Below are 27,837 nucleotides of genomic sequence, written 5' to 3'. Positions count from 1 at the left end.
CAAGGAATCAGACCATGGTTATACTGTTCTGTTACAAGGACAAACTGTGAGGAAAACTTGACCGAACACGACTCACTCACTGTATAACAAAATGAAGTAAAAACTTCTATAGACTGAGACTTAGGGAAACATTTTTAATTTTATTGTATCATGCTCATAAAGTGCTCTGTGCTCAAAGTGCAATTAAAAAGCAAACGTTTCCGTCCTAAGACCTTCGTCAGTGCTATATGATTTTCACAGACAAAGAGCTCAAACAATACTAGCTCATGTGCTGAGAATTACTAATTGGTGACATCACCTGAAGGTGGGGCGAGGACATTACAGGATAGATATACAAGTTCATACAGTTATATAGGAAACATGAGTACTGCATACGCCACATTTTGACAGTCTTTTACAAAACACTTTTTGAAAATAACTTCTCTATAGGTAGCACTGGAGTGAGAGATCTTCGTTCAAGCCACCCGGATCGACAGACTGTAAATAAAAAAATCCATCTAGATTCAGTTCGGAGGAGTTTAGTGTCTAAACTCTAAATCTAAATCACCCCTCTTCTAGATTTCTTAACTTGTTCAATAACTGTGAACGACAGATCTGCTATGGAGTGACCGGCTTCCATGAAATGTCTTGCGACAGGAGATTTGATGTCCTTGCATCTAATGGCACTCATGTGTTCTATGATGCGTGTGTGTACTGCCCTGGATGTTTTGCCTACATACTGTAGATTGCATTTGCATGAAATCATCTTACTCATGTAGACTACATTAGAAGAACTACAATTTACAAATTGTCTGATAGTGTATTGTTTGTTATAGTAACTGCACTTGTAAATGTGTTCATTTTCTTGGAGTTTTTACAGGCCACACAATGTAGACAAGGGTAGAAGCCGGTGACTCCATCCAGCCCTGTGTGTTGCTGGGGGGGTATGTAGCAGTCTGCTTTCACCATATAGTCTCTGATGCTTTGAGATCTAGAGAAAAGAGGAGGGTCAGTGAACACTTTGGCACCTTCAGGATCAGCTGACAAAACATGCCAGTGTTTCTCTAGGATGCTACGTATATCATTGCTCAAAGGATTATAGGTAGTGATGCAGGCACATTAATGTTTCTTTTTTTTCTTCAATTTAGTTAAAGCAGAGTCAAGCCATTTTTTGGGGTACCCTCTTTCAACAAAGTTTCTGTACATGATGTCTCTTTCTTTATCAAAATCTGACTGACTCTTACAGATTCGTTTCAGTCTAAGGAATTGAGAATATATGGCAAACCTTTCTTCAAAGCAGGGGGGTGTGCACTGGTGGCATGTAAAAGACTATTCTTCTCTGTAGGTTTGGTGTACAGAGTGGTGGACAAACTGTACCATAAACAATGCATATTGTCTCAACGCAGTGTTATATTATTAGTATCGCAACGCGAGGCTAATAAACAATAGTTATCAGGCCTATAGACATCTTGGCTCTTACGTCATAATGTACTGAAAATAAGGTTACTAATAAATCATAATAACATAAATGGTGTATATACCAGCCTGCAGCATGAAGAATTCCAACCTGAACATTTTAACTTTTTATATTATGCATTTTTATGTAATAAACGAAAACACTGAGGTTATGTACTTTGGTACGTGCCAAGTTGTTGTGTATAATCATGTACACAGTGTTTGTAGTTCCTCAAGTGTCCCTCCAATGGTGGTGAGTTGAGTGACGAGCTCCAACGAGATGACACTGCAGACAATATGTATCACACGACAAATTTATTTCCAGTACATTATGTTGTTTATCTTCTGTTATTCATCCTTGTGCCCCGGCTATGATAAGTATATATGACATAAGAGTCAAGATGTCTCCCATTGAAAAAAGTTTGGACACCCCTGCCTTATTGCCTCTGAGAGCAAGATATAGCCCTCTTAGGCCTGATAGCTATTGTATATGGTACAGCTTGTCCTTGTAACATTCCTTGTGCTCATGGCAGAACGACTGTACCACGCACAGGCTTGTCAAAGCATGTGGTTCTCAACCTGCAAGTTGAACCAAATTGACCCTTATGGGTCCATTTGTACACTCGGGGGTCCTTGCAAATAAAACATTTGAGAACCACTAGTCCACTACTACTACTTGGCCTCCTAATGTGCAATAGTGTCAAGCTAGTACGTGTCATATTCTGACATTCAAAACAATAACATTATAAAGGTGTGTGTGCCTGGGCGGCTAGTAGAGCGGTCCGGGCACTATAGGCTGCTAAGCCAGCCTGTCACCATACTGTACACTATCCAATAAAGGCAGAAAAAGCCCAAAAATATATCTTAAAAAATAAAAAAGTGTGTAAAAATAAAATAAAAAATTTGCCACAGACACGTTTGTGTACGGCAGTGATGGAAAAAGTACGGTACTCACATACATATATACATAGCAATACTGCAATGTAGATACTCTGTTACAAGTAGAAGTACCGCATTCAAAATGTACTTGAGTAAAAGTACAAATGTACTGTACGGTATTTGGAACCATATAATTCAACATATCTCCTTTTTTCTTTTTAAAGATTTGTTTCTGGCTTTTCTGCCTTTATTGATAGTATCAAGTGAAGATAGACAGGAAAGAGAGAGAGAGAGAAAGGGAGAGACACGCAACAAAGGTTGTCATGACTCGAACACGCAACGCGATAGGCCCTATCTCTTATTCTTGGACAAATGTGCACCGTGTGAAGCCTATAGGTCTGGCCTGTCTGGCCTACTTATACAAGCCAAGTGTATCCCAAGGCCTGTTCTTAACTGTATTCAAAAGCTAGGTGAAGTGCCACCAAGATTACAATTATTTTGTTATATGGTTCCTGCAGGATGGTCCTGACTTGTTCCTGGGGTAATCTGTATGACAAAGGGGTTTTGTTGATGGGCCAGGAGCAAATTGTTGATCAAATTGCCTTCAGAGAGGCCTCTCTTCTTCACCTCTATGCCTGTAAACTACCCTTTATGAGAATTCAGTCAGTTGGTCCGGTCATTATACGTGTGGATGGTCATTTTGGGGCCCACTGCCACTTGCTGGCAGCGGAAGCCTTGTACTCTGTCTGCTAATAAATGACCATCTGAGCCTGAGGAAACATCAAGCTGCTGTCTGCTGTCTCAACTTTCTCTCAGTTTTTAGTCAAGTCTCGGTACACAGTAAGGCCCGACTCGTGCACAACAAAGCAAAGTTACTATATTTACCCAGGGTAACTGGACTAAGCATCAGATACTTGTTTACAGTCAGGCCCTACTCATAGAACATTTCATGGTAGTGGTTCAATGCCTTGCTCAAGGGCACTTCAGCGGTGGTAATTTTAACGTGCCGGTCCGGAGATACGAACTGGCGATCTTCCGGTATCAAGACCGCTCCGCAAACCGTTCGGCCACCGCTGCCAAACAATGGCTTTCGGCTGTGTTTCGACTGCCACCCTCCCCCTCATACAGCACAAATGTTGTGTCAAACCATGTGACTCCCATTGGAAATGCATTGCGAGCTTGCATCAGCTATACATCTCATACAACACGCATACATCAGTCTGTTGCGACCGTGTGAGTCGCCCCTTAGGCCTCACTCAGACCTTTAAAACATTGATGCATGCTTGTTGTATGAATGTTGTGAGTGTCATGGCCGCCCCAATGCATTTCCAATGGAAGTCACATGGTTAAGCTGTTGTATGGCTTTCGGCTGTGTTTCGACTGCGCCCCTCCCCCTCATACAACACAAATGTTGTGTCAAACCATGTGACTCCCATTGGAAATGCATTGGGGCAAGCTGTGTCACACCCTTTGTATACAACAAGCATACAGCAATCTTTTGCGACCGTGTGAGTGAGGCCATAGGGGCCCCTTAGGGGCGACTCACACGGTCGCAACAGTTTGATGTATGCTTGTTGTATGAGATGTCAGATGTCACATGGTTTGACACAACATTTGTGTTGTATGAGGGGGAGGGGGGCAGTCGAAACACAGCCGAAAGCCGTACAACACAAATGTGTCAAACCATGTGACTCCCATTGGAAATGAATTGAGAGCTTACAACAAGCATACATCTCATACAACAAGCATACATCAATCTGTTGCGAAGGTGTGAGTCAGGCCTTAGGACTCGGGGGTGTCCAATATTTACCACAGTACCAAAAGTAAAAGTTTTCAAATGTCAAAAAATGTCAAAAAATTGTTTGAAAATAGCAGATGTAAAGCTCACAATGCGACGCATCGCGACGCATTGTGAGTTTATAGATCTGCTATTTCCAAATGGGCAAAATGTATATAGGACTGAAGTGGTTAATGTATATGCTTTGTAATAATAATCAAAATCTACAAAGTAATTAGTAACTAAAGTTGTCAAATAATGATAGTGGTGTGAAAGTACAATATTTAATTGCCTCTGAAATGTAGTGGAGTAGAAGTTAACGTACAGAAAATTGGACTTACTAAAGTAAAGTACTTAAGTGGTACTTAAGTAAATGTACTTAGTTACTTTCCGCCACTGGTGTACGGAGGTATTGATGACCCCACCTGCCCGAGGTCTAGGTTTATACTTGCTATTCTATTGATTGAAGCACATCTCATCGACTTTGGAGAACATCACTTTTTCTATATCAAACCTTTTATTTACTTTTGTATCTGTTATGACTCACATACCCGTGACCATAGCATCATGGCAAGGTCACATTGTTGTTTTGTTGAGCGTTTATAAGTCCAACTCCTTATTCTCTTGCCAGGATCTGATTTAGATTCATCTCAGAAGCAACAAGCCAACAGGACAACATTTTTGAAACGGTGAGCCCATTTTCTGTTGTGTAGGGTTAGTTCTGACTCATTTAGTACCTTTATTCAAGTACTGTACTGTACTAGAGTTAAATGTTGAGAGTATCGAGTATTTCACTACATCTCTGAGGAAAATATCGTACTTTTACTCTACTTTACTTTACACTACAACTATTTGAAAACTTTAGTTACTATAGTTACTTTGTAGATTTAGATTTTATTATTTTAACCACTAAAGCTCAATGTATTTTGGCTATTTTCAAAAGATTTTGAAAACTTGAAATGGGACATTCTGCCTAATGAGTACTTTAAGTACATTTTGATGCCAATACCTTTGTACTTTTACTCAAGTAGATTTTTAATACAAGACTTTACACATTGTTTTTTGTAGTATTGTTGTTATGAAATACAATGTTCTTATTATTATTTTATTTGACTATTATTACTGTTACTAGATGAAGCTGTGTTTCCTGATCTCCATCTCCATACTGGCTGTCCTGTCTCTGAGCCACTGTGCAGGTATGTACAGAGGCATTCACAGTGGTGGAAAGTTACTAAGTACTTTTACTTAAGTACTGTATACTTAAGTACAATTTTGAGGTATTTGTACTTTATTTGAGCATTTCCAATTTCCAATACTTTTACTTCTACTCCACTACATCTCAGAGCCAAAATGTGTACTTTTACTCCACTACAATCATTTGAAAACTTGAGTTACTTTGGCGATTTTAATTTTGATTAGAAAACATACATTAACCACTTCAACCCTATACATTTCGGCCATTTGAAAATAGCCGATCTACAAGCTCACAATGCGTCGCAAACTCGCAACGCGACTCATTGTGAGCTTGTAGATCTGCTATTTTCAATAGATTTTGTACACATTTTGAACTTGTGAAATGGCACATTCTGCACAATGAGTACTTTTACTTTTAGTAGTCCTACTTTAAGTACAATTTGATGCCGAAACTTTTGTACTTTTACTCAAGTACATTTTCAATTCCGTACTTTTACTTGTAACGAAGTAGTTCTAAATTGCAGTATTGGTACTTTTACTTAAGACTTAACAATTGAGTACTTTTTCCACCACTGGGCATTCAGTAGGCTTGATTTGCTTTGGTTAAAATAAGTGTTAAAAAGCTCTATATTGTGATAGTCATTTCTATAGCGTGTTTGTTCAGTACCGTGCTCTCCAGCTCTATATTGTGATAGTCATTTCTATAGCGTGTTTGTTCAGTACCGTGCTCTCCAGCTCTATATTGTGATAGTCATTTATATAGCGTGTTTGTTCAGTACCATGCTCTCCAGCTCTATATTGTGATAGTCATTTCTATAGCGTGTTTGTTCAGTACCATGCTCTCCAGCTTTTTTATTATGATGAAAAGTCTGGATACAATTTTATCCAATCAGGATAGAGAACACAGTCAGGATACAGATTAAACAAGTGGAATTGTAAGTGATGACACAAAGAAATAAAAAAATCACACCCGTGTGAACTGAGTGGTGCAAGGTCTTATATATATAGCCTGATCAGCTGTGGTCTGACGTAATGTCAGTGACCATAGTAACCATGCTCATTTTTTTGGGTCCAACGTACAGGTACATACACGTACAGGTACACACATACATAGACACATACATACAGACAAAGCTGGTTATTGGAGTGGTTTGCACCACTCAAAAAAAAGATGATTAATGGCTACTCTCTCCTGATTGGCTGAAATTGTGTCACCTACCTGAAAATGTATTTTCGGTTTATTGCGACCGGAGGTTACATTTACTATTATGAAATCCTGCATCTCGCGTCCGTCCGTCACACCTCCATATATGGTTGCCAATCCATCATCCCTCGTGACATCACGTGACATCATTGAGACCCTTAACGCCTCCATATATGGTCACGCCTCGTGACACGTCACACCACCATATATGGCCAGCAACTCTTGATCTGAACTGACCTCAACAAACCCTGTACACTCAAGACACGCTCCATATATGACCAGTACAGAACATATTCCATATGCTGATCTGACCCCCCCATGCCAAAGTGCCAGCACTCGCCCAGCAGTCTCCTATCTGCCGTCACCACTTACTGATAAAGAACTGGAGAGACAAGGAGACCCCTGTGACTGAACAAACACTTTATAGCAATGATTACTATTATTGTGATTCAAACTTTTAAAAAAAAAACAAACAAATGGATTTATTCTCAACTGTACTTCTGCTTCTGCACAGTATCCAACCAATCATGCACCCAATGTCTCTTTGCTGTGGTCTGTGGATTTTTCACAGTTAACAAATACTTTTTTGATTGATTGAAGAATTTATTAACAGATTGGAGAAAACACATAAACACACCAAAACAGGTCAAGTCAACAACAAGTCAAGGGATTCGCATGTCTTAATGACTCTTGGTAGGGCGTTCCACATTTTGGTGGCATATAGGAGAGAAATTAATTTAGTCCCTTGTTTGTGCCGAATCTGGGTTGCACATGGTTTATTGAGCTCCCTCTGGTGTTGTGGGTGTGGACTTCGTTGACATTAAGGAAGTATTTAGACAGGTACATGGGTATCTTAGTGAAGTATTTAGACAGGTACAGGGGTATCTTAGTGAAGTATTTAGACAGGTACATGGGTATCTTAGTGAAGTATTTAGACAGGTACATGGGTATCTTGGTGGTGTATCGAATCTTGTGGATCAGACCCATTGCAAGATGCTGTACTCTGTCGTCAACCCTAAGCCATTCTGTCAAAATGGGCAGGGGTGAGGTGGGTTCGGGGAGTGAGGCCAAGTAGTAACCTGACCAGTTTGTTTTGGGAAGTCTGGAGCCTTGTTTTAAGGGCCTTTGAGGTTAACCTTTATTATTTTACTTTCAAAGGTGCTGATGCCATGCCCACATGGACTGTGGAAAATCAAATACTGGTAACGTGAACCCATAGTGAAAGATTTATTGTATAAAACAGAAGACTATAGAGCAGTCGCACCCGACAAATTAGAAAGAAGAAAAAAGGGGCAGGGTACAACACTTTTTTTGTTGTTTTTCTTCTTTCTAATTATTTGTTCGGCCCAAAACATTGTGTTTATTGTCATGAGTTGTCACCATCCCAGTTTATTTGTTTATTTTATTTATTTGTTTATTTGGATCCCCATTAGCTACTACCTTAGTAGCAGCTACTCTTCCTGGGGTCCACACAAAGTTGGCTTTGTCCGAGGCCTTAAAAGGTCTTAAAGTGATAGTTCACAATTTTTAAACATAACACAACACAACACAACACAACTAACTGACTTCAGTACCACACAGTGAACTGACACAGCAACACAACACAACTAACTGACTTCAGTACCACACAGTGAACTGACACAGCAACACAACACAACTAACTGACTTCAGTACCACACAGTGAACTGACACAGCAACACAACACAACTAACTGACTTCAGTACCACACAGTGAACTGACACAGCAACACAACACAAGGTCAAATAGACACACACAAGACTAAATACACACATGAACTAGTACTGACAACAAGTAGTGCATATACAGAATGACTAACAACTACTACATGAAATACACACATAAATGACTAGTACTTCAAATATAGGGTACACAATTATTTTGTTCTGGTCTCTGTTGATCCTTTATAACTCTCCAACTCTTCTTTTCTTTTGTCAGGAACTGAGAGAGGTGAGTCAATCTGTTATGCTTCTGTTCAGTTTAACACATGACAACTAGTAGGCCTATACTTCAAATACTGTATATGTGTGTGTGTGTGTGTGTGTGTGTGTGTGTATGTGTGTGTGTGTGTGTGTGTGTGTGTGTGTGTGTGTGTGTGTGTGTGTGTGTCAATATGTTCTGCTGTTCATGTGCAGTAGTACATATACACAAAATGACTAACAACTACTACATGAAATACACACATAAATGACTAGTACTTCAAATATAGGGTACACAATTATTTTGTTCTGGTCTCTGTTGAGCCTTTATAACTCTCCAACTCTTCTTTTCTTTTGTCAGGATCTGAAAGCGGTGAGTCAATCTGTTCTGCTTCTGTTCAGTTTAACACATGACAACTAGTAGGCCTATACTTCAAATACTGTATACACATAAACACGTAAACATTGTTGTGGGTCTCTGCAGAGCCTTCATAACACCAGCTCTTCATTATTTTTAGGGATGTGCCGATGAGATATTTTGGCCGATATCGATATCCGATATAATTAATTGCTGTCATGGCCGTTAACCGATATTACTGATGTCAATATGATCTCATTTTGTATTGAAAAATTCTAATAATTTTGTCCATTCAGAAAAATACATGTAACAAGGTGTCTGCACTGCAGGCTTAGGCAAGTCAGGTTTACCTTGAATACTTCTTTATATTTAAGTGAGCTTGTAGATCTGTTCAAGCTGTTACTTTGGGCTTGTTTATCTGTAAAGACAGACCGATTAATTCATCGGTCTGATTGATTAATCGAACCGATGCCGATTAATCTAAAAACAACTCAAATCGGCCGATACCGATGTGTTTGCCGATTTGCATCACTAATTATTTTGTCAGGCTACCACAGCAATTTGGGAGGTGAGTCAATATGTTCTGCTGTCCAGTTTAACGAATGTCTAACTACTAGTAGGGTACTTCAAATATACACATGTAACACATGAACTCCAGCACAACACCAGCACAAATGTAAGGCAACATTTGTGCTGGTCTTTGTTGATCCTTTATCACTCCAACTCTTCATTCTGGGTCCTTTACTTTTTACTATTTATATGTTGCCAATTGGTAACATCATTAGGAGTCATGGCATCCAATTCCATAGCTATGCCGACGATACGCAATTATACATCCCACTAAAACCTGGTAGTACCGGAAATGTACATCGGCTACTTACTTGTCTCTCTGACATAAAAAATTGGATGTCGCAAAATTTCCTTAAATTGAATGACTCTAAATCAGAAGTTATTATTTTCGGTCCTCCACACTCCACCCTCCCATTCCACTCTGAACTCGGCACTTTATCTGCAAACATTTCACAATCAGCCCGCAACCTGGGTGTCTTCTTTGACCCTGACATCTCCTTTAACACCCAAGTTACCAAAGTTGTCCAGTCCTGCTACTACCAGATTAGGAACATTGCTAAAATTAAATCATTTTTGTCACATGCAGACCTAGAAACAGTTATACACTCCTTCATTTCTTCAAGACTGGATTATTGTAACTCTGTTTATTCCGGCATGAGCAAAAAAAACATAGCACGTCTCCAGATGGTGCAAAACTCCGCGGCACGCCTACTCACCAACACACGTAAACGTGAACATATCACGCCAATCCTGGCTACCCTACATTGGCTCCCTGTGAGCTACAGGATCGATTTTAAGGTTTTATTAATCACTTTCAAAGCCCTACATGGACTAGCCCCCAGTTACATCACAGATTTGCTAAGACCCCACAGGCCGGTCCGCAGCCTCAGATCTGCAGATAGGGCCCTTCTAGTCCCACCTATAACTCATCTTGTCACCAGAGGTGACCGGTCTTTTGCGGCCCGCGCTCCATCGCTCTGGAATGCCCTCCCCTTGGCCCTTAGGCAAGCGGAGACAGTGCCCGCTTTTAAACAGCTTTTAAAAACACACCTGTATGTCAAGTGTTTTTCCTAATTTCAGTCTTATATGTATGTGTGTAGGTGTATATAGACCTGTGTGTGTGTGTGTGTGTGTGTGTGTGTGTGTGTGTGTGTGTGTGTGTGTGTGTGTGTGTGTGTGTGTGTGTGTGTGTGTGTGTGTGTGTGTGTGTGTGTGTGTGTGTGTGTGTGTGAGAAAGTATGTACATGTGTATATGTATGTAGGTGTGTATGTATATTTTTTCATTTATTTACCTTTCTTTCTGTCCGTGATTTGTTTTGATCTGATGTTATGCTTTATTAATTCTGATGTTCTTGATTGTTCTTTATGATTGTTGTTTTTTTAATCCTGTCTGTAAAGCACTTTGTAACTTTTTGTTTGGAAAGGTGCTATATAAATAAAATTCATTCATTCATTCATTCATTCTGTTGTCAGGAGATCCAGGAACTTAAAGCCAGTCAGAAGGTGAGTCAATATGTTCTGCTGTTCAGTTTAACAAATGATTAACATGTAGTTACTAGTACTTCACATACTGTGAACACAATTAATTTTTTTGCTGGTCTCTGTTGAGCCTTTATAACTCCAACTCTTCATTATTGTGTCAGGACATGTACGACGGCGTGTGTGTGTGTGTGTGTGTGTGTGTGTGTGTGTGTGTGTGTGTGTGTGTGTGTGTGTGTGTGTGTGTGTGTGTGTGTGTGTGTGTCTGAGTGTGTGTGTGTGTGTGTGTGTGTGTGTGTGTGTGTGTGTGTGTGTGTGTGTGTGTGTGTGTGTGTGTGTGTGTGTGTGTGTGTGTGTGTGTGTCTGTGTGTGTGTGTGTGTGTGTGTGTGTGTGTGTGTGTGTGTGTGTGTGTGTGTGTGTGTGTGTGTGTGTGTGTGTGTGTCAATATGTTCTGCTGTTCATGTGCAGTAGTACATATACACAAAATGACTAACAACTACTACATGAAATACACACATAAATGACTAGTACTTCAAATATAGGGTTTTGTTCTGGTCTCTGTTGAGCCTTTATAACTCTCCAACTCTTCTTTTCTTTTGTCAGGATCTGAAAGCGGTGAGTCAATCTGTTCTGCTTCTGTTCAGTTTAACTCATGACAACTAGTAGGCCTATACTTCAAATACTGTATACACATAAACACGTAAACATTGTTGTGGGTCTCTGCAGAGCCTTCATAACACCAGCTCTTCATTATTTTTAGGGATGTGCCGATGAGATATTTTGGCCGATATCGATATTCGATATAATTAATTGCTGTTATGGCCGTTAACCGATATTACTGATGTCAATATGATCTCATTTTGTATTGAAAAATTCTAATAATTTTGTCCATTCAGAAAAATACATGTAACAAGGTGTCTGCACTGCAGGCTTAGGCAAGTCAGGTTTACCTTGAATACTTATTTATATTTAAGTGAGCTTGTAGATCTGTTCAAGCTGTTACTTTGGGCTTGTTTATCTGTAAAGACAGACCGATTAATTCATCGGTCTGATTGATTAATCGAACCGATGCCGATTAATCTAAAAACAACTCAAATCGGCCGATACCGATGTGTTTGCCGATTTGCATCACTAATTATTTTGTCAGGCTACCACAGCAATTTGGGAGGTGAGTCAATATGTTCTGCTGTCCAGTTTAACGAATGTCTAACTACTAGTAGGGTACTTCAAATATACACATGTAACACATGAACTCCAGCACAACACCAGCACAAATGTAAGGCAACATTTGTGCTGGTCTTTGTTGATCCTTTATCACTCCAACTCTTCATTCTGTTGTCAGGAGATCCAGGAACTTAAAGCCAGTCAGAAGGTGAGTCAATATGTTCTGCTGTTCAGTTTAACAAATGATTAACACGTAGTTGTATTATATAGAAATTTCACGAAATACCTTTCGTTTATGGGTAGGTTTCCTTCAAAACCTAGCTGCAGAACATTATTTTATGTACTCCCAGGACAGAAAATTCTAGAATTTTCGCTGTCCTGGGCTCTAAGGGTGACGTAGGAAGCCACGCCTATCCCGTATAGATACCTGCGTGGCTACGTCAGCCCTCATTCAACTTTTCTTCTGCTAAGCTGCGAGAACGAACTTTAACATTCCAGTGTGTGCAGGGTAATATATCTCGCAAACTCGGCCGAGAGATTAATTCTTTAGGACCGTGAGATCTCTGGCACACTCTCGAAGCAAACAGAAGGATACTTCTCGAGAAAAAAAGCCGAACTTCGACACAAGTGAGTTCTAGGCAACTTGTTGCTACGCTAGCTTGTCGGAAAAAACAGCTCGCGCCTCTTTTTCTCTCTCGCTAAAGCTAGCGTTTGTTAGCTTAAAGCTATCGATAGTTAGCTTAGCGCTACTAGGCAGATACGCCTGTGGTCTACTATTACACGCCACGAGGAAGATAAACCTGTGGCTGTTAAGCACTCGGACTCCTCTCTCTACAAGCAACCATGTCGCTGACGAGGGAGACCCAGCCCGGGGAAAGACGCCATCGAGGACAGCCGGTGCCCGCCGACTGTCAAGAAGGCCCCAAACAAAAGACGTGCTCCACCTGGGGATGCGGGAACACGATGTCGGGCAAAGACGGGCATGCCGAGTGCATGTATTGTCTCGGCCTCACCCACACCCGTGAGTCCATGGAGGAAATCGGTCCCGTTTGCCTCCATTGTGAGAAAATGGACGACGACGTCCTAAACAACAGGCTCGGACGTGTCCAAAGGTATTATGACAACTTTGCCGCCCACGGACTCCGAGAGAGGAGCCCCACTCCTCCCCCGCGACGAGCTCGCATACAACGAGCTACCCCGAGACAGAGGCTCGACTACTCGGGCAACAGAGCCCCAACCGGAGCCTCTTCTTCAAGAGCAGCACCTGCCGGCGCTAGCCGAGACAGGTACGCTACTTCAGCCTCTGCAACCAGGGCTCACGAGGCCACTGATTACGAGGCTCATGGCGCGAGGCCAAGGGATACCTTCGCACCGCGCCGCTCTTCCCCAGCTCCACGTGCTCGACAACACGTCGTGCAGGCCACCATTGAGTGCCCGCCCAGACATACAGCTAGACGCAGACAGCCTGCCGTTGCACCCAGCTATATGGTGGACCGCCTGGACCTTTCCCCAGACCGCGCAATGTCTCCCGGTCGGGAGCATTGGACTACCAGGGAGGAAGGGGAGCTTCGTGATGACGAGCTCCCTTCCTTCCAGGAGCAACTCCAGGACTACCACGTCCTGGACGAGGCCTACGCGGACGAACGAGATGGCCATGATGACCTCTCCCCCGGGGACTACGTCAGCACCACTCGTCGCCCCTTCGACGACCTGGATGCCATGGACATACAGGAGCACCAGCAAGCCAGGGCTCCTGTCCCCCCGCCTCCTGTACCCCCCATGGATGACTCCAATATTTACGAGATATACAGGAAGGCTAGTGCACGTTGTAACCACACATGGCCTAAGTCAACTGTCAAGGTACTACCATGGGAAGGCAGGACTGATGAGTCCGCCCCCCCCCCTGCACCTAGAAGACAGAAGCTCCCTATGGCACAGGGCTTCGAGGAGGCCATGATGCACGCCTGGGACGAACCCCTCCTGAAGGTGGATTTTCCCAAGGCCAGTGCCAAGGGGCCCAACGACATACCAGATAAACAAACCCTCGCCATAGACTTCATGCCAGCTATGGACAAGGCTGTAGCGGCCTACCTGGCCAACCCTGCAGCTCCTAGAGTGGATCACCACGTAAAGGAACCGCAGCTCCTGTCCAGCAGCGTGAGGGAAGCCTCAAAACTGAACAAGTGGCAGTATGCACACATGTCCTTCGTGGCGAAGGCCCTCAATGCAGGAGCACTTCTCCAGGGTTCCATGAAGAGCCTCCTCATTGAGATGGGACAGAAGTCCATTAAAGTCCAGCTAGCGGAACTGCCAGAAGACCTGGCCGAGTTACGCCGCCTGAATCACGAGATGGCCACCCTCCAGAGGGACTCCACTCTCCACAACGCCAAGGCAATGGCATGTTCCATCCTCCAGGAGAGATGGCGTTGGGTCGATCAGACCAGCGCCATCTCCCTGGAGACAAAGAAAGAGTTTGTGGCTGGAAATATCCACCCAGACAGTATGTTTAAGGACGCTCTGGCCAAGATGTCAGAGACCATCCAACAGCTCGAGTCCTCCACCAAGACGATGAAGGCGCTCGAACCGCTGGCCAACCAGGCCGCCCCGGTAGGCCGCCCCAAGGCCAAGAAGGCACCCTGGAAGGCCAAGACCGATGACAAACCCAGGTCCCAGGACCGGAGCGGAGATAGACAGCGACAGCCTGCAGGCCGAGGCAGAGCAGACCGCCGCACCTCTCCGCCGCCCTACAAGGCCAGGAGCGCTCCCAGAGGCCGAGGCCAGGGGAAGCGCAAATGACCTGCCCGGGCCGGGTCATCTTCCCCACCACACTCAGAGTTCAAGGCCAGAGGTGGGGATCACAGATCTCACCTCAGAGCCTGCGCTGAAGCGCTTAAGGGGGCCTGTACACAGTGCTGTGAGCACCGTTGTACAGACCCCCAAAATTGTTATGTGCAATTCACATGTGTATGTTTTTCCACGTTGTTCAATAAAGAAAACAAAAAAACAAAAAACACAAAAAACAATAAAACCAACTCTGAAGGGCATAGGCCCAGTGGGAAAGATAACCCACACTGTGACAGCTTTAGCTGTCACAGGCCGAGAACTCCACGCCAATTTTTTCCAAACTCAATACCGAAAAAATTCACTAGAGGGAGACATTTCACACAAAGTAAGTCTTCCCCTAGACAGGCCATGCACCACGCTGACAAGCACAGGGAACCCTTTGTCACGTCATCTGTCACAATGGCGGATATCCGGGGCTTCCCCGTGGATAATCCGTACAATTCAGACAGGATACAGGCTACAGTTCGCCTCCAAACCGCCCACTTCCAGGAAAATTATTTTCTCAGAAGCGAGCGGGCAAAAGGCCGCCATTCTGCAAGAGGAAATCAATTCATTAATGCAGAAAGGCGCCATCACAGAGGTGGCCCTCGACCAATCAATGAACGGTTTTTACTCCCGCTATTTCTTGGTAAAGAAAAAGGGGGGCGGACTCCGTCCCATTCTAGACCTGAGGGCATTGAATCGTCACTTAAAAAAGCTGCGATTCAAAATGCTTACTCCACCAGTCCTCCTACGCCTAATTCGCGAAGGGGACTGGTTTACGTCGATAGACCTGCAAGACGCATATTTCCACATTCCGATTTACCCGCCGCACAGAAAATTTCTGCGCTTCGGGTTCAGAGGAAAAGTGTACGAGTACACAGTCCTTCCCTTCGGAATGTCACTGAGTCCCAGAGTCTTCATAAAGTGCACCGCGGCAGCTATCGCTCCGCTCCGACAGCAAGGGATCCGTCTCGCTACATACGTAGACGACTGGATCCTACTTGCAGACTCTCCACGAGAAGCACTGTCGCACACACATCGTGTGCTCAGCCACCTCGACTCGCTTGGGTTTATAATAAACCACGAGAAGAGCATGCTTATGCCAACACAGTCAATAGACTTTATAGGCATAACACTGAACTCAATCTCTTACACGGCCCGCCTGAGCCAAGAGAGAATAGACGCAACACTGCAGTGCGTGGCGTCATTCAAAAGGGGACGCTCGATTCCTTTTCATGCATGCCTCCGGATGGCGGGGTTAATGGCCTCTGCGGTCTATTTAATCCGCCTAGCAAGGCTACATATGAGACCTTTCCAACGATGGATAGGCTCTCTACATGTACCAATGCACCGTCGGCACCAGAAGGTAACAGTAACATCACAATGCATACTAGCCCTTCAATGGTGGTCAGACAGGAAAACCCTCTCAGAGGGCGTCCCCATGGGAAAGCCTCTGATCAGGAAAGTCATCACTACAGACGCCAGCATGACAGGCTGGGGAGCCACGATGGAAGGACTCACAGCCAGAGGTTTATGGTTGGGGCCACTACGTGCCCTTCACATAAATTACTTAGAGCTCATGGCAGTCTTCCTCGCCCTGAAATACTTCGAGCAGCGCATCCTGGGTTGCCATGTCCTAGTCAGGACAGACAACACCACGGCCATGTGCTACATCAACAGACAAGGTGGACTCAGGTCCCCTCGTCTTCATCAACTGGCTCAGAAACTGATCCTGTGGTGCAACACACGCGTCCTCTCAATAGTAGCATGTCACGTCCCAGGTCTTCTGAACACAGGGGCAGACCTGCTGTCCAGAGGACCTCTCCGCTACTCAGACTGGTCACTACACCCTCATGCAGTGGCCCAGGTCTGGAGCAGGTTTGGGAAATCCAAGGTGGATCTCTTTGCCACAGAGGAGAACACGAAGTGTCCCCTCTTCTTCGCAATCAGGGGACCATCAACGTTGGGGCTAGACGCTCTGTCACACCAATGGCCCAAAACCCTTCTCTACGCCTTTCCCCCGCTATCCCTCATCAGCCCCACTCTGGACAGAGTGAGGACTCAGGGTCTGAAGGTGCTCCTAATAGCCCCGTCGTGGGGGGTCTGGAGGTCGGAAATAACCCCTCTCCTCTACGACCAGCCGTGGAGAATTCCCCTTCGAGCGGATCTCCTCTCTCAAGCGAGGGGGGAGATCTTCCACCCTCACCCCCAGGACCTAGACCTATGGGTCTGGCCCGTCAAAGGGTGATGTTGACTGCCGTGGGTCTACCTCCGAACGTAATCGAAACGATTCAGAAAGGCAGAGCCCAGTCAACAAGGGACCGTTACGACACAGCCTGGCGCGTCTTCGAGCATTGGTGCTCACGAAGACCAGACCAAACAGTCCCCTACCAGGCCTCAGTGATCGACGTCCTGTCATTCCTGCAGGAGCTCCTAGACAACGGTCTAGGCCTCTCCTCAGTCAAGGTCCATTTGGCGGCAATCTCTGCCTGCCACCCAGGCTTTGATAACCAGACGGTGTGGAAGCACCCGCTGGTAAAACAATTCATGAAGGGTGTACGCAGGGAACATAGGACATGCAGATCCCTCGTTCCCTCGTGGGATTTGTCCCTGGTTCTAAAGGCGCTGGCTACAGCACCCTTTGAACCACTACAAACCGTGAGCCTCAAGCTCCTAACCCTGAAGGTGGCTCTCCTGATCGCACTCACGACAGCAAAAAGGGTCAGCGACCTACATGCGCTCTCGATCTCTCCAGACTGCATGAGGTTCGATGAGGGGTCGACCAAGGTCACCCTAAAGGCAAACCCCGCCTTCATTCCCAAAAATGCTCTCTCAGTGTGTGTGCCAGTGAACCTACAGGCTTTCCATCCCCCGCCGTTCTCCTCTGACGAAGACAGCAGGCTTAATTGCCTCTGCCCAGTCAGAGCTTTACGCATATACGCGGATAGACTGGCTCCCTTCAGACAAGGAAGCCAACTCTTTGTGTCCTGGGGTGCCAGGACCAAAGGAAAGCCCGTCACGAAGGTCACTATCTCTAACTGGATAGTGGAAGCCATCCGTCTGGCCTACACTAGCCAAGGCGTGGATTCCCCTCAAGCCCTGAGGGCCCACTCCACAAGAGGTGTGGCAGCTTCCTGGGCACTCTACAAGGGTGTCTCCATTCAGGAAGTCTGCACAGCAGCAAGCTGGTCTACACCCTCGACTTTCGCCACATACTATAACCTAGATGTGGCAGCGCCTTCGCTAGCGCACGCGGTCTTGGGGGCCGCTGCTCAGTAAGGCATCAGGGCAGCATAGCGCTGCCTCCTGCCCTCCACAAGGACTAGGTTCTGGACCCAAAAGGGTCCGAGCCCCTCCCAAAAGGTTTACCTGGGACCCACTGGAAGTTCAGGTCACGGGAGTTCATAAAGTCCCATAAACGAAAGGTATTTCGTGAAATTTCTATATAATACAACGTTAAAGGTTACTTTAGTAACCACGGTTGTATATATAAATTGAACGAAATACCTTTCGTGGAACGCCCTTCTGTTCTCTAAAGCAGAAGAAAAGTTCCGAATGAGGGCTGACGTAGCCACGCAGGTATCTATACGGGATAGGCGTGGCTTCCTACGTCACCCTTAGAGCCCAGGACAGCGAAAATTCTAGAATTTTCTGTCCTGGGAGTACATAAAATAATGTTCTGCAGCTAGGTTTTGAAGGAAACCTACCCATAAACGAAAGGTATTTCGTTCAATTTATATATACAACCGTGGTTACTAAAGTAACCTTTAACGTTACTAGTACTTCACATACTGTGAACACAATTATTTTTTTTGCTGGTCTCTGTTGAGCCTTTATAACTCCAACTCTTCATTATTGTGTCAGGACATGTACGACGGCTTGAGTGTGTGTGTGTGTGTGTGTGTGTGTGTGTGTGTGTGTGTGTGTGTGTGTGTGTGTGTGTGTGTGTGTGTGTGTGTGTGTGTGTGTGTGTGTGTGTGTGTGTGTCTGAGTGTGTGTGTGTGTGTGTGTGTGTGTGTGTGTGTGTCTGAGTGTGTGTGTGTGTGTGTGTGTGTGTGCGTGCGTGCGTGCGTGCGTGCGTGCGTGCGTGCGTGCGTGCGTGCGTGCGTGCGTGCGTGCGTGCGTGCGTGCGTGCATGCGTGAAGTGAAGTATATACAGTATATGTGCGAATGAAGTATGTATGTATGTATGTATGTATGTATGTATGTATGTATGTATGTATGTATGTATGTATGTATGTATGTATGTATGTATGTATGTATGTATGTATGTATGTATGTATGTATGTATGTATGTATGTACAAGTGAAGTATGTGTGAATGAAGTATCTATATATGCGCAAATTAAGTATTTATATTTGTGCAAGTGAAGTATGTATGTATGTGTAAATGAAATATATGTATGTGCAAGTGAAGTACCTAAATGTCTGGTCTCTGTTGAGCATTTATAACTCTCCAACTCTTCTTTTCTTTTGTCAGGAAATGAATGAGGTGAGTCAGTCTGTTCTGCTTCTGTTCAGTTTAACAAATGACAACTAGTAGGCCTATACTTCAAATAATGTATACACATAAACACGTAAACATTGTTGTGGGTCTCTGTTGAGTCTTTATAACACCAACTCTTCATTATTTTGTCAGGATACCGCAGTAATTTTTCAGGTGAGTCAATATGTTCTGCTGTCCAGTTTAACGAATGTCTAACTACTACTAGGGTACTTCAAATATACACATGTAACACATGAACTCCAGCACAACACCAGCACAAATGTGCAGTAGTACATATACACAGAATGACTAACAACTACATGAAATACACACATAAATGACTAGTACTTCAAATATAGGGTACACAATTATTTTGTTCTGGTCTCTGTTGATCCTTTATAACTCTCCAACTCTTCTTTTCTTTTGTCAGGAACTGAGAGAGGTGAGTCAATCTGTTCTGCTTCTGTTCAGTTTAACACATGACAACTAGTAGGACTATACTTAAAATACTGTATGTGTGTGTGTGTGTGTGTGTGTGTGTGTGTGTGTGTGTGTGTGTGTGTGTGTGTGTGTGTGTGTGTGTGTGTGTGTGTGTGTGTGTGTGTGTGTGTGTGTGTGAGTATATACAGTATATGTGCGAATTAAGTACTGTATGTATGTATAAATTAAGTATTTATATTTGTGCAAGTGAAGTATGTCATGGTCTCTGTTGAGCATTTATAACTCTCCAACTCTTCTTTTCTTTTGTCAGTATCTGAATGAGGTGAGTCAATCTGTTCTGCTTCTGTTCAGTTTAACAAATGACAACTAGTAGGACTATACTTCATATACTGTATACACATAAACACGTAAACATTGTTGTGGGTCTCTGTTGAGCCTTTATAACACCAACTCTTCATTATTTTGTCATGTTACCACAACAATTTGGCAGGTGAGTCAATATGTTCTGCTGTCCAGTTTAACGAATGTCTAACTACTAGTAGGGTACTTCAAATATACACATGTAACACATGAACTCCAGCACAACACCAGCACAAATGTAAGGCAACATTTGTGCTGGTCTTTGTTGATCCTTTATCACTCCAACTCTTCATTCTGTTGTCAGGAGTTCCAGTCACTTAATCTTCGTCTTGATGCTGCTAATACTAGCATACTGATCATTAAGGAGGTGAGTCAATATGTTCTGCTGTTCATGTACAGTAGTACATATACACAAAATGACTAACAACTACTACATGAAATACACACCTAAATGACTAGTACTTCAAATATAGGGTACACAATTATTTTGTTCTGGTCTCTGTTGATCCTTTATAACTCTCCAACTCTTCTTTTCTTTTGTCAGGAACTGAGAGTGGTGAGTCAATCTGTTCTGCTTCTGTTCAGTTTAACACATGACAACTAGTAGGCCTATACTTCAAATACTGTATACACATAAACACGTAAACATTGTTGTGGGTCTCTGTTGAGCCTTCATAACACCAGCTCTTCATTATTTTTAGGGATGTGCCGATGAGATATTTTGGCCGACTTTTCAACATCTCTTCATATAATTGGTCCTCAATAATGTTCATGATAAAACACCACCATTTTTTTCCTACTCAGTCAGTGTGTCATAGGAGGGCTTTGGGCAGTTCGGACACCCGTCCACCATTGACATCATCATTAGGCAGAATTATTTTTAAACAAGATTTGTTTTAAAATATATTTAGATTTGTATTATCGTGAGAACGATGGCTTCAACTTTTGCATTGCAACTTTTCTGGAAAAGAAAGCCTGCCGTTTCTATTAGCTTGGATTCTCCATCAATGATGTCCCTGGTGGACGCGTTTCTGAACTGCCCACAGCCTTCCTATGAGACTTCTTATGAGACTGAGGTTAGGGTTAAGGTTAGTTTTAGATTAAGATTTAGTGAGATTATAGGGGTTTAGGCATAATTTTGACTGAGATTGTGTGTGTGTGTGTCTGTGTGTGTGTGTGCGTGCGTGCGTGCGTGCGTGCGTGCGTGCGTGCGTGCGTGCGTGCGTGCGTGCGTGCGTGCGTGCGAAGTGAAGTATATACAGTATATGTGCGAATGAAGTATGTATATGTCTGGTCTCTGTTGATCCTTTATAACTCTCCAACTCTTATTTTCTTTTTTCAGGAAATGAGAGAGGTGACTCGGGTGAGTCAATCTGTTCTGCTTCTGTTCAGTTTAACAAAATGACAACTAGTAGGCCTATACTTCAAATACTGTATATACACATAAACACATACATGCATACTTCAAGTGTGTGTGTGTGTGTGTGTGTGTGTGTGTGTGTGTGTGTGTGTGTGTGTGTGTGTGTGTGTGTGCGTGCGTGCGTGCATGCGTGCGTGCGTGTGGTTGAGTATAGTGTGTACGGTATGTTGAGTATGCATGTACTGTAACAGAAGGGCACAATGCTTGAACAGGAAGCTCTATTTCAAATTAAAAGCTAGACTCTATTTCAAGTTAAAAGCATATGGAAATGCCACAGGTCTACTTCTGAACTGAGGTGTTTGTGTTTGTTTTGGGTTATTTTCATTGATTGCTATTTGTACCTGTGCAATAGCTTGATGAGTTGGCATGCTTGGCTCTCAAACCAACCCAATGTGTTCAAATCATAGGTTTAAATCCCATGGGGGATTTTTTTCCCTTATTATTATTTTTTTGGTATGGGCTTTTAGGAGGGGCTTTTGAGGGTTTGTGTAAACACAAACATTGTCCTAACACAAATTAAATGCCATTGACAACGAATGGCCAGTTTTGAGTTTTTGTGTAAACACAAACATTGCATAACCGTAACCACAAACATTGCGTAACCGTAAACACAAACATTGCGTAACCGTAAACACAAACATTGCGTAACCGTAAACACAAACATTGAAGACGAAGGTGAGGACGCAGATTGTGATTGGCCAGATTGAAATGATGTATGATGATGAAACGATGATAAGAGCGCCCCTCACTTCACACGGGTGTGATTTGTAGATAATAAACTATAATTATAATGATATAATTAAATAATACTACAGAGAATGATATACCCTATTTGGCCTGAATTTAATAATATGTTTGTTTGTTTTTTCCCAAAAAACATTAGGTCGTACTGTAATCGGGTACTAGACTGTTTGACAGTCAATGTTTTTTTCCACAAATGAGTCTTGAAAAATGTGGGTCGTCTTATAATCAGAGTCATCTTATATTCGGCACGATACAGGAAATTGAGCGTGAGAGGACTTGCTAGCCTGTACAATGGCTTGATGAGTAGCCATGCTTTGTGATTAAAGTCTCACTAAGAACAGTAGGGTTTTCTTTTCTTTTCTTTTTTTAGTTATGGTATGCTGGCTTTTTTCGGTTAAAGGACCACTTCACCACTTTTCAACATCTCTTCATATAATTGGTCCTCACTAATGTTCATGATAAAACACCACCATTTTTTCCTATACTCATGATAAAACACCACAACTGTTTCTCATAGGAGGGCTTTTGGCAGTTCGGACACCCGTCCACCAGTGACGTGTGTGTGTGTGTGTGTGTGTGTGTGTGTGTGTGTGTGTGTGTGTGTGTGTGTGTGTGTGTGTGTGTGCGTGCGTGCGTGCGTGCGTGCGTGCGTGCGTGCGTGCGTGCGTGCGTGCGTGCGTGCGTGCGTGCGTGCAAAGTGAAGTATATACATTATATGTGCGAATGAAGTATGTATGTATGTATGATTGTATGTATGTATGTATATATCTATTATACATTTGAAAAGGTGTGCCCAAAGCCCAAACCACGAAAAGAAAGTCACCAGCTACTACGTCACTGACACGCTGCAACACGCTGCAACACACACTGCAACAACACACTAACACGTCACACACTTACCCTCCGCGTCGTTCGTTCCCTATCTCCTCATGTCGCGCCGCACGGCCGCACTCAACACCACCCGCGTAAAAATTGTCATCGGACTGCCACTAAAGCCGGCTCCCGTCCACACTCGCAAACAATATCAATATCAATAATAAACACAAACACGCCACAAGCACCGACACCCCCGCCTAATTTGTTGCCACGTCTATGAAAACAAGCACAGAAAAAATGCCATTCAACACGCTACTTACACACACTACCACTCGCTTACAATACGCGGACCTGGCAACACTACATTCCCTCTCCCATTTGCTCACAGCCCACCACGTGACCCACACAGGGAGGGAGACGATTGCGTGATGCTTCTATGTACAGGATTCTATAGGTCACCACTTTTGGTGTGACACACACACGGCTTCTGTTTACTATGCGTTGTCAACACGTGCTGAGTTGACAAACATTGACCGATTTCGGAGAAGACTGATAGTTTATCCTTTAGTAATTAGGCTGTGGAAGTATTCACACTAGGCAACTTTTGCATTTATTGGGATTGCCAATTTGGGGAGAAAAGGAGGAGGAGGAGGTGATCAAGCTCCACAACACCACATTGGTACGTAGGCTCAAGGCTGCATTTATTTTCCTTCTTTTTCCTCTCGAGGGTGCATGGGATGATGTGAACCCCTCCAGCAGGCTAGGGAGCACCGCTCCGGTTCGCGGAAAATGATCGCGGGGTGCGGGTTGCCAGGTTTTTTTATAAGTAAAGTATTTACATTCAATTAAAAAAAAATATATATATAATACATTTTAATTTACGTCATATTTAGCGGCATTTCGACCTAATTTCTCTGTTCTTTGTCCATGGCAAATATTGAGACGTGTGGGGACTAAAGCTGTATATAGGAGGGCCCTCAAACACATTATTTGATAACTTTTCATCGTGCTCCTAAAAAGAAATTTGTGCTACTAGCCGCGATTACATACACAGTTAAAATAATACGAAATTTGCGCCAACGACTGCGTCGACACCTGGCGTGGAACAAACGGGACGAACCGAGGCGCATATATGGATAACAACAACAACACTACACGCGCGCTGCAACACAAAACAGCTGCATACAACGCGTGTCACTGTGCACTTCTGTATCTGTGGACTTCTGTATCGCAACGCGGGGCAACGCAACTCTGGGATGAGCGGGCCGAAGGCCCGCGAAATTCTAGTGTATATACATACATAGTGATGTACCTAAATGTCTGGTCTCTGTTGAGCCTTTATAACTCTCCAACTCTTCTTTTCCTTTGTCAGGATCTGGATCGAGTGTATAAGGTGAGTCAATCTGTTCTGCTTCTGTTCAGTTTAACAAATGACAACTAGTAGGCCTATATTTCAAATACTGTATATACACATAAACACGTAAACATTGTTGTGGGTCTCTGTTGAGCCTTTATAACACCAACTCTTCATTATTTTGTCAGGATACCACAATAATTTGGCAGGTGAGTCAATATGTTCTGCTGTCCAGTTTAACGAATGGCTAACTACTAGTAGGGTACTTCAAATATACACAATAACACATGAACTCCAGCACAACACCATGCAGCACAAATGTGCAGTAGTAGCCTACATATACACAGAATGACTAACTACTACATGAAATACACACATAAAGGACTAGTACTTCAAATATAGGGTAGACAATTATTTTTTGAGCCTTTATAACTCTCCAACTCTTCTTTTCTTTTGTTAGCATCTGGATGCGGTGAGTCAATCTGTTCTGCTTATGTTCAGTTTAACACATGACAACTAGTAGGCCTAGACTTCAAATACTGTAAACACATAAACACGTAAACATTGTTGTGGGTCTCTTTTGAGCCTTTATAACACCAACTCTTCATTATTTTGTCAGGTTACCACAGAAGTTGAGCAGGTGAGTCAATATGTTCTGCTGTCCAGTTTAACGAAAATTAAACACATGAACTCCAGCACAACACCAGCACAAATGTAAGGCAACATTTGTGCTGGCCTTTGTTGATCCTTCTAAAACGGTTAATCCCAATACTTGATTCTGATTGGCTGCTTACCGTCACGTGACCGGTGTAAATTTCACCGATAACCCACACCTTCAATCACTTTATATCATTCGCAGCTGATTCCGCATCTCTGTAGCTGTACTGGGGAAGGGGAGCGCTTGATTGCCTTACAAACCCATGCCGTGCGGGCGCCTAACCACCGCCCGGCTCATATGACTGTGAATGTGTGGCTCCAGGCAGCCCCGTAAAGACATCAAGCGCTATTCTCCCGTCACATAGCCTACTTGCCGAGCACAACAAGGAAGTGATGTGGCCCCAGCTAACCTGGTATTTTACAATGGCTGGGGGGTAGAAGACCCTCCGCTCCACGTCGGGTCTGCCTACGCCCCCAGCCATTGTAAAATACCCGGTAACCTGAGACCTCTCGTGGCTTATTGCTTAAATCTACTGCATCTGCAACAGGCTGTGAGTTTGTAGATCAGCTATTTTTAGTGCATTACACTATTGCACAACAAAGCATCATTAGTGCTCCTCCTGAGCTGCAGTCAGTGGTGTAATGTAACTAAATACATTTACTCTAGTACTGTAGGCTACTTAAATACTTTGAGGAACTTTTACTTTACAGTATTATTTACAATTTCCAGTATACTTTTACTTCTACTCCACTACATCTCAGAGGTACTTTTACTCCACTGCAATTATTTGAAACCTTTAGTTACTAGATACTTTGTAGATTGTGATTATTATACAAAACAAACTAACCACTTCAGCTATGTATACATTTTGGCCATTTGATTATTTTTTTTCATTGCATACATTTGAAAACTTGTGAAATGGGACATTCTGCATAATGACTACTTTCTACTTTTGGTACTTTAACCCTAGAACACTAAACATGTTTTTTGTTACACCATCACTAAACACTGGTATATTTTACCCAAGAAAAAAATATTCCATAACAAATATTTCTCATCAAAATATATTGCAATATTAATAATAATTAATATTTCATCATGACTTATCAACAAAAAAACGAAAAAGTATTAAAATAGTATTTTAAAAATATTCCTAAAAAAAAGATAAATGAAGTTGGGAACTTCTCCTTTGGTCCACCCATTTCTAGGACATGTGAGAATGGTCCAGTGAAGACAAACATACAATAAAAGTCCATTGTGGGTGTGTGGGATTTTTCTCTATCACACTATCACTAAAGACGGGTGAAATTCACCCGAACACCTGCCTGTAGTTTTTCTAGGGATGTGGACAGGGAAACAAAGCTACCTTCTATGATGTTGTAACAATCGCCCTTTGTCCATTAGGGAAAATGATTAACTAAGGAAAAAAATAAGTGGGATCGTAGGGTTATAGTTTGTATATTTATATAGAGATGCCACAAAAGGTAACTGACAAAATAAAACGGTTCACAATGAAATCTGTTACTTTTCTCATAGGAAAGAATACTATTCTACAAATAGTCAGTGTGAAGTTGCCCGAACGGCCAAGGCTCCAAAAACAGTCAGTGATGCTTTGTATGGCTTTTATTTCTCCCACTCCAGCTCCAGTGCAGATATTCACAATAACAAAAATATCAAACAGCAAAAATCATACTGGCCAAAAATCCAAAACAAAGAACTCAAAAATACTTAATGGCAAACTTAGGACAAAGGAAAAATAACAAAAACTGAACTAGGCTACGCCCATGAAATGGGCCCTAGCAGCTCTCTCAATGGGCTGTCAGCATGTTGCCTGCCCGAGCATAACCCACTAGCTCTGCCTGCAGTCTCCCTTTTATATGAGAGAATCCTACCACTCACAGAGAAGCAATTAAATCTAAACAGCTTATCTACAAGCTCACCGATATCCGCTGAACATGACTACATGTTAGATGTAGATGTTCTATTTTAGTCTAAACATCCTTTGGGTTTGCAATCATCTCCACCGATAATAGTAATACTTTGCTCATCAACACTGTGGAACACCCCTACTCCTCAACAGTACTTGGCCCCTTCCCCCCTGTCTTAAGCTGACTGGCTGAGCCCTGCTCTGGTTCAGCAGTTCAGAGTCTGACAGAAGAGTGCCAGCACTGGAGAGGCCATACCAGTGCCAATGAGCTAACCACAGGTTTCAATAAACAATAAACATTGTACATCATTATGACTTGTGAATAAATAGTGAAATGCATTCATCAACAGTATTGACATTACATCATCTCCCACAGTCTGTGTGGTGTGTGCGTGCGTGCAATGTCCTTAATCAGAGTGTGTGTGTATATAGGGCACGGGCTGCCCCGTGACAGTCAGCATCACATGTCACATTTCACTTCATAAAAACAATAACATGTATAGGAACAATAAAGCAGAATAACCTCATAATGTCACTGAGCATCATGAAGCTACTGAAAGACCCACCCACCTCAGACATCAGCAACATTATGATGTCACTGAGCATCATGAAGCTACTGAAAGACCCATCCACCTCAGACATCAGCAACATTATGATGTCACTGAGCATCAAGAAGCTACTGAAAGACCCATCCACCTCAGACATCAGCAACATTATGATGTATCACTGAGCATCATGAAGCTACTGAAAGACCCATCCACCTCAGACATCAGCAACATTATGAAAATTACAAAAATATAAGTGTCCGG

At 43.2% G+C, this 27,837-nt stretch overlaps 1 protein-coding gene and 1 long non-coding RNA gene across 2 annotated transcripts in view; both read left to right on the top strand.

The window, feature by feature from the left end:
- The window catches only part of LOC306926042 (uncharacterized protein), a 44,034-nt gene that overhangs the window by 15,651 nt on the left and 546 nt on the right, over positions 1-27,837 (top strand). Inside the window, exons 10-14 of the mRNA XM_079505273.1 lie at positions 21,452-21,472; positions 24,462-24,482; positions 24,632-24,652; positions 24,904-24,915; positions 25,063-25,083. Coding sequence (XP_079361399.1) covers positions 21,452-21,472; positions 24,462-24,482; positions 24,632-24,652; positions 24,904-24,915; positions 25,063-25,083 — 96 coding nt within the window. The remainder of the gene's footprint in view (positions 1-21,451; positions 21,473-24,461; positions 24,483-24,631; positions 24,653-24,903; positions 24,916-25,062; positions 25,084-27,837) is intronic.
- On the top strand, positions 4,723-7,714 carry LOC306926045. The gene is made up of 3 exons (XR_013790361.1): positions 4,723-4,779; positions 5,223-5,286; positions 7,647-7,714. It is a non-coding gene; the product is annotated as an uncharacterized lncRNA (long non-coding RNA).

The sequence above is a fragment of the Electrona antarctica genome (genome assembly GCF_951216825.1).
Source record: "Electrona antarctica genome assembly, chromosome: 7".
NCBI lineage: Eukaryota > Metazoa > Chordata > Actinopteri > Myctophiformes > Myctophidae > Electrona > Electrona antarctica.
This window is presented reverse-complemented; position numbering and strand designations above follow the sequence as displayed.